This window comes from Agelaius phoeniceus, chromosome 5 (genome assembly GCF_051311805.1).
Source record: "Agelaius phoeniceus isolate bAgePho1 chromosome 5, bAgePho1.hap1, whole genome shotgun sequence".
Lineage (NCBI taxonomy): Eukaryota > Metazoa > Chordata > Aves > Passeriformes > Icteridae > Agelaius > Agelaius phoeniceus.
Genome location: NC_135269.1, coordinates 15,628,744 through 15,636,776, shown reverse-complemented (window position 1 = coordinate 15,636,776; position 8,033 = coordinate 15,628,744). Strand labels below are relative to the sequence as shown.

Sequence of the window (8,033 nt, the reverse complement as noted above, 5' to 3'; positions counted from 1 at the left end):
CTGAAACTTAATAGCAGGAAACTGAAGTGACCCAGCTTTGTAAGTCCAAACAGAGATTTTTCATAACCTTCTCTCCCAGAACACAAATGTTTATGGTTTCCCCTCAGACTGTGGTCTTATATGGCTGAAGGTACAGAATCAAGTGTGGTTTTGTGGAGGACACATGAATAAATTAGCTAGTTACAAAAATTAATATTTTTTTTTTTTAATTGATTTCAGTCTGTTATTTGTATTTTATTCTGCTTGAAGGTTACTGGATTACTTTTAAGAGCACCACAAGCAATTTACTGACTTTGCTACAAAATCTGTGTCTATGTATTGGTAAAATCTGGTAAAATCACTTTAAAGCAATATTTCTTCCCCAAATCAGAGACTCTTTAGCTTAAAAAATTATATAAATAGCATAATCATACTGTCATTGGCCAATAGTAAAAATAAGCTCTTTAAAATTATTTGTGCTTAATAATTACTATGGAAGCCCCTCAAAGAAGCAAAAAAACAAAAAAAACCAAAAAAAATCAGGCTTCACTAGCAATGGATTGTGCTGTGCTGGCACAATACTGGGAGCATGGATTATGTTCTGCAGTATCCAACTGGATTGTGACAGAGATATACTCTGGCCTTGGACATCTGGGAATCATGGACAAATTCCTTTCATGATGAAAAAAGTTTAGCTTGAGAAGAGCATCTGAATCCTACTTGCTCTTCCTCTCTAATCTCAGTATTGGAGCCAGCAGGATGGCAATTTAGTGTGTGATTTTCTAACAAAATTAAAGGCAGTCAAAAGGATTAACATTTTCCAAAGTGCCTGCTTAATTTTGGAGTCCAGGCCTGCAGGGCTTTTGCCACAAAATAATAATACACTTGCTTGTAAATCTCTTACCCCAAAGTCTCTCAATTTGATGGTGCCACTTCTGATTTAAAAACAAAATAATCTTCAGTTTTGAAATAGCCTTTTTGTTCCTGGCGGAAACTGGTAGTTTCTGAATGCCTAATGAGAGCCTAAAAGTGGCATTTAAATAAATTGTACGTTCTTCAAAGTTTCCTCAAGGCATTAGTTTGATTTTGGTTATTAGAAACCAGGTAATATTGTCCTATTTAACATCAGAAGTGCCGTGCGAGTTTCTCACCACTGTCTTTGAAGCCAAAAGGCCTCCTCTCCACACACTGCTCTTCAACCAGCTGAGTTGTATAAATAGTGAAATCTTTTTGTCTCATTTGTGAGGAGCACCAAAGCATGGCATCAGCAACCAGTTTGCTTTGAAAACCATCCCTGTTCCTGGTTTCTTTGGGCTTTAGATAGGGATCTTCTGCTGACGTCAATGGGAGTTGGATGAGACCTCAAAGAAAGCCTGCTGGACGGAAGATCTTGACGTGTGGGTCTAGATTGCCAGTGATTTCACCCTGTCCTGATCAAAAAAGTCACTGAAGTTCTTATCTGATCATCCCCTAGTATTAAATAGAGACAATGAAGTCAGAAGTAGAACTGGGGAAATGAAGTGTCCAAAACTGTTGCAGTTTTGCACCCCCAGTAAATCACTGCTCCCATTTCCAGTTGGTTTTGTGCATGGCTGCATGTGCCCAGACGAGGTTGGGGGAAATATCTTGGCATCTGCCTCCTGTTGGAGCTCCCTCACCTCCATCTCCTGGCCCCACGCTGGGGGCAGATCCTGCACACAGCTTTGGAAGGGAGGGAGGAATGGTGTTGCCTCCACGTGTCTGTAACACTCTCTCTGTAGCTCGTCTCTCTTGCAAGATGTGGAGCAAGGGCTGTGGTTACACTTTCACACAACAGCTCCAAGGGCTCAGCGCTCACTCTGCTGACAAGCCGCCCTCATCCTTCAATTCCAAGGGCAGGAAATGTAGAGGCAAGGGCAAAGAATTTTGTCTTTGGAGAGGGCTGGGCAGAGGCACCTGGAGGGGAAGGAGTTGCTGCCAGTGGAAGTGAACTGCCTGGGGACAGCATGGAGAGCCAGCACGTATTCCTGGAGGAGGAGAAGCTGCAGCAGATGGTGCCTCACTAGAAACAGATTAAAGCAGCTGGTACAGAAACAAGATTCAGCACCAAGGGTCGCTTCAGATCCGAAACAAACTGTTCCTAGCAGAGCTTGGCTTGGTTGGGAAAGGAGAACCTTGTGCTCATTCCCTCCTCAGCACAAGGATATTGAAGTCTGTGTGCCCCATCTACCCCAGGAACAGGGACCTCCTAGGGCTCAGATAACCTGAGGAGTGGCTCTGGGAGGAGCAGGAGGCAGCAGGAATGAGCTCCCTCTGCGTTGGAGAGATTAATTTCCTGTCACACCCACTGCAGCAGTGTTCCTGAGTGATGAAGTGTCCAAACCCTGGTGCCAGTTCAGTGTGTGACAGACACACCAATTTGCCCTTCAGCTGTCCCAATATTAAAGCACCTGGAACCTGGTAGATTTTAGGAGCAGGCATTCCATGCTGCAGAGCCTGGCACAGCTGAACCCAGCATGACTCATGAGGAACAGGGCCTGCACCCATCCTTAGAACCTGCTTTCACCCAGGAAATTCAGCTGTGGGAGAGGCATTTTAGTACCTCTCCGATATTTAAAATTTACATGTGTGATAAATCACATTACCTTAGAAAAATGGAATTACAGAACCATGAAGATTGGAAAAGATCTCCAGGATTGTTGGCTCCAACTTGTGACTGATCCCCACCTTGTCACCCAGACCAGAGCACTGAGTGCCACATCCAGTCCTTCCTTAAAAACCCCCAGGGATGGGGACTTTAAACCTCCCTGGGCAGCCCCTTCCAGTGTCTGACAGCCTTCTTCATTTCCAAATACATTAAGCACTTCCTGAACTGCAAATATATCCTTGCCTAGTCCAGAGCTGGGGGCCACTACTGTCCCCACTCCCAAGACAGTTTTGAATACTCCTTCCTTCTCCCTCCTTAGGCAGATTGTCAGAAAAAGCCTCCTATTGTCCAAAGCATTGTTGTTTTGCTTAGGTACCAGGCACACTTTGTACAAGAACAAAGAAATTAAAAATGTAGATATTTGCAGTGTGTCTTATAAACCCTAAACTAAGAAAAGATTTAAAAAGAGATTTACCCATGCTGAAGGCATAGCCTTCATATTTGCCATTCAAGCACTTTTTTTTGAGGAATATCTGATTTGGTAATGCAAGGAGGTAAAGAACTAAACCTATATTTCCTTATGATGTGTAGCTCTGCCATACAATCATGCACATTCAAGGGAAGAAAGGGGGGATCCCATTAAAAAGAATTTGCAAAATTCTCTTGCATTTTACCTTTATTGAGAGCAGCAATTCTGGAGTGGAGGGAGGGAGGCCTCCTGTTCTTCTCAGGAGGGCTCCAGACAAGGCCAGGCAGTGTCTGCTCACTTCTCTTGGCTTTCAGCTGCTCCACTCTGATCATCTTTTTACACAACTTTCAGTGCTTCTGCTGCTGCTGCTCTGAACTTGGCAGGAAAAGTGGAACAGTAGGACAGAAAGGGTTCTGTAGTGGATCAAAGGACACAACTGCCCCTGCAAGCCTTTCATGGATAAATTACAGCCTATGGGGAAGGTAAGACTGGAGAAGATCAGTAACCATTTGAGAAGTAGCTTCTTCACGTGACTGCAGGTGGGACAAGTCAAACAATATTTGCTTTCTCTACTTTCTGATTGAGTGTAACAACACTGGGGTGTTTTGTTGTCCATGGAATTCAAGATGAGAATCCACAAAACAGGATCTCAATTCCTTAGATGTCTCCCATTCTGGAAAAGAAATCCAGTATACACTGGGGTGAAAGAAACGAAAACTGCAACTTTACAAAAAGAATGCTACTTTTATTTTCAAATGCTGTAAAAAGCCTCATATAAATTTTTATAATGCTTCTATGTAACTTTCCCAACCACAACTAATGAAACAGTCTAGGAAAAATATAGCAGTTGCATTTTGACTCCAAGAACGAGCTGCTGTGAGATCCCAACAGTAAAGGACAAGGTTCAGTGTGTTACAACGCCTGTAATTGCTTGTGTTATTGAGAAAGTGAGAGCACTTCCTAAGCATTACCTGGGCTAGACTGCAGCATTCCCTGCTTGCTGGGCACAGGAAGAATGTCAGCCCCAGGGAAGGAGCTGACAGCAGAGCTGTGTGCTGTTCCTGGTGCCCATTCCTGGTGCCCCCTGGCTGAACTCCCCCAGCAGGTGCCCTTATCCCAGACTGTCTCCAACGGCTCAGGTGGGGAACAATTGACCTATAAAAATAACACTTCTGTAGCTCTCCAGCAAGGCAAATTGAACAGTGCAAATGCAGTATCAACAAGATTTGATTTCTGAATGCTGGCAATTTTTTTAACTCCTTTTGCACATGAGACAACCTCTGCTGATGTCCTGTACCTAAGGCCACTCACTCATGCTGATTGGAGATGGAACGAAGTGCAAAAGCTCAGCTGCAGTTCCCAATCCAAGCTTCCTCCCCACTTTCAGGGAATTCCAATCCAGAATTTGGATTCAAGCTCTCCACTTCCATTGATGCACTCAAGTTTTCCCTGCTGGAATAGGTAAACATCCCAGCAAACCTCTGATGACAAGTTGCATACACAATTTAGCATTTTAACAAAAGTTTAACAAAACATACTTCCAGAAAATAAATTTTCACATGGTTGCAATCATCAAGCCATTTCAGGATCTTTGGTACTCCAAGAATAAGAAAAATAAATGGCACAGTGACAAACGTTGCCAAAGGAAAACACACAACCATCCAAAGGAATCAGATAGAAATAACAAAATTAAAGATATGTTGCACTTCCTTTTTTTTTGAAAGCCAGTATAGATTAACCTGCTGTTCTCTTTAATCCAGTACAGTGTCACAGTTTCACCTTTAAAAAAAACCCTATCATCCTAAAAGCAGTAGTTAATATTGTTTAACTTGACTTACTGATTAAAATAATGCTATGTTTACAAAAAAATTTTAAGAACTCAACTACCACAATACAGGAGTTTATGCTAGATAGGCTGCAGGCTGTTTCCTTATGGATATAACTCCTATGTGAGCACTGATATGATTAATCATCTGCAGTTTTAAATTAGTATTATTTTTAGTGTTGCAAGTAGAAGGGTTGAGCTTTTTCCCAAGTTTGTAAACCAGTGAGTATGTACAGACATAGTTGTTTAATAGACAGTTTTAAATTAAGTGTGTATTTCTCTGCCCTCCCCTAAGCCCCACAGGAAAAAAAAAAATCACCAGTATCACTGAGCATTTGCAGTTTCCATGAAACTGAGCTTGTCTCAACAAGTTTGAGCAAAGAGTTCTTTGTAGGTCATGTTAATGGGGTTACTGTGCTCTTCTGAAAGGTGGTGGTTGCAGGAATTCCAATTCCAGTGCACATGGTGCCCCATGGATGAAACTGGAAATTAAAACAAATGAAAAGTATTTTGAATAGCAGTGTCCCTTGAGGCCAAATTGGCATCTCAGGATTTTTTTCCTGCATGAATTTCCCTGTTTTGGACTCAAGGCCTTAGGAAAGGCATTTCCTTTCCTGAGAAGCCTCAGGAGCTGTTGGGGCACTGGCAGAACAATGCCTGAAAGGTGGATTTAACTGAGTTATTGTTTTTCTACAGCCTTTGGATGGCCACAGGTTGAGCCTCAGCACACTGACAAGGCTAAGAACAACAATGGAGAATTTTTAAGGACCTTGCCCCAGCAGCAGTACAGGGATGTTAACTGGTGTAAGGTCTGGGAAGCAAATCTGGGAGATCAAGGAACTGTTCCCACCTCAGTCCAGCACTCAGGCAGAAGCTCAGCTTAGCTTTGCTCTAATACTGGATGGGCCTGAGGCAGTGGCTACTCCTCTTTGAGGAGCTAGAGACTGAAACTGTTTGGTATAAATAACAGATATTAGATGCTTCAAGGGAGACAAAACTGTGCAGGAAAGGCTGGATCAGGGAAGAATACCTGCCCATCACAGGCACTGATGCACAGAAATCTTGCTGGCAAATGGGCTCTTATACAACAGATAAACATGCCAGTATGTTTTTCAGATCATACAAATAATTCAGAACAGCTGATACCACAGTGCCTAACAGCAGTAAATATTTCTCTAATGGCTTTATAACAGTAGTTTCCATATTGCTACAAAAGTCTGTCCAGTGAAATCTTTCCTACTGTATGCCAAAACATCCTGTGCTCCACTCAGAAGGGGCTGCAGAGGTTTTAGGGTGCCTTTCACAGGTGTTCAGAGGAGGGAGACAGCAACGACTCTGCTTGTTCAGCCACTGGGGAATTGTTCAGTGCTGAACATCTCATTTGACCAGAAAATGACAGCAGAGATCTCTGCTGTACTGTGACAGATTCAAAGCCCTGCAGATAAGCTGTAAGTACAGGCAGAGAAAGTCACCAGTGACCAGATAATTGCAAGGTGCTTAAGGAGTACAACTCAGTCCTGAACTGCTGCTGGGCTGATGAACAAAGCCAGAGCCTGCACATGGAGTTATTTCTGCTTCTGTTTCCTCTGCCCAGGGAAAGGACAACTGGCTCGGCTGTCAGGTTGTCACCATCCTGCAGACTGGCCACAAGAACACTTAGGTGGTCCCTGGAAATTGGGCTGAAGGCTCAGCTGATCCCTTCTAATCCCATGGCCATGCCAAGTGGAGATCCTGGAAGAAAAGGAGCCCACTGGAGAGTCTGAACCTATTGGGACACAAAGTTTCTTTTATGTGAGCAGAGGCTATGATTCTGGAGAGGTTAGAGCAGGATCCCTTCTGCCTGCAGGTGCTCAGGGAGGAAAAAAAAGAAAAAGCACCAATCTGATCACTTCTTTAGAACACATTTTGCACAGAGGGAAGAGAATGTTTGAATCATGAGCAGCTCAAAGGTGATCTGCTTTAGAGCAGAAGCAGGAATGCAGTCTTGGAAACTCTGCCATCCTCTCAAAACTTGCTATCAGAGTGTTTCCCTTCTGCTAAAAATATTGATACTTTTTATTCAGATTCCTTTTTGCTTTTTTGCTTCTGAAATTGCCAGCAGGCATCATCACCTCTAACAGTAATACTGCCAACAACCATTTAAAGCAGAAATACCACTAAACAGATCACAAGGACTGCCTCACTGCCACACACTGTGGGAAAAGGGACAAAAGGGATGATGATAAAGGGCTGATAAAGTCCTGCATTCGGGGCAAGAGAGGGCACACAGGACACAAGGAGGCCCAGAGGACACTGCTATTTAAAATAATTCCATGTGCTACACTCATGGGGGATCTGCAGACCACAAATGGAACACCCTTGAGCAATTGCTCAGAGAGGTTTGCAAATGTGGACAGTTTTCTTTATACTGCATATCTAAACCCCACCAGCTGAGCAGTACAACACCAATGCTGCATCAAATGATATGTTTCCCTCCTGGGTGGATTAGATGGTTTACAGTACAAACAAAGCCACAGTACAGAGAGGCATAATTAACCGTTATCCACACATAGGCAGTGCAGGAAAAGCGATGCACGTTCCTTTTATTCCAGTACCTTTGTATAATAAAATTAACAAAAATATTCAAATATTAAAAAAAAAGAAAGGACAAAAAAAAAAGAAAAAAAAAGCCAGCTGGCACTGCCAACTAATTCCTGTAGTAGTCTTAGAAATCCTAATCCTGTAGAATTTCCATGTGAAATTGATGCGCACCAGAGTCGATGTGTTGATAACTAACGCCAAGCGGGCCTGGTGATGCAGCTACCTGAGGTTTGTGTTTGCAATTTCCTTTGGGGGGTTGTGTTCTGTTTCACAACTTCCCTGCTTTCATGTAGGAAGGGATGGAGCCACGCTGGGTGAGCCCTTCAAACCTCTTGTAGGTGTAATTGAGGAAAACCCAGTCTTTGGATTTGTAGTCGGGTTCCGTCGTGTTTGGCACTAGAATTCAGAAACAAAACCAAACACACATTAGAAGAGTTAAACCCAGGCTGATTCTTAGAGGACTTTTCACAGAGCCCTGAACTCTTATTTCCTTAGCCAGCAGAAACTCCTGGTAGAAATCCTGCTTCTAATCAAGTGAGTTGCCTTTTGTCAGT

At 43.1% G+C, this 8,033-nt stretch overlaps 1 protein-coding gene across 4 annotated transcripts in view; it reads right to left on the bottom strand.

Annotated features, from left to right (window-relative positions):
• Positions 1–3,798: 3,798 nt before the first annotated feature.
• Positions 3,799–8,033, bottom strand: part of STK38L (serine/threonine kinase 38 like) — a 46,031-nt gene continuing 41,796 nt past the window's right edge. For all 4 annotated transcript variants that reach the window (XM_054630918.2, XM_054630917.2, XM_054630923.2 and 1 more), the window contains exon 14: positions 3,799–7,875. In XM_054630918.2, the coding sequence (XP_054486893.1) occupies positions 7,748–7,875 (128 nt within the window). In that variant the 3' untranslated portion in view covers positions 3,799–7,747. The remainder of the gene's footprint in view (positions 7,876–8,033) is intronic.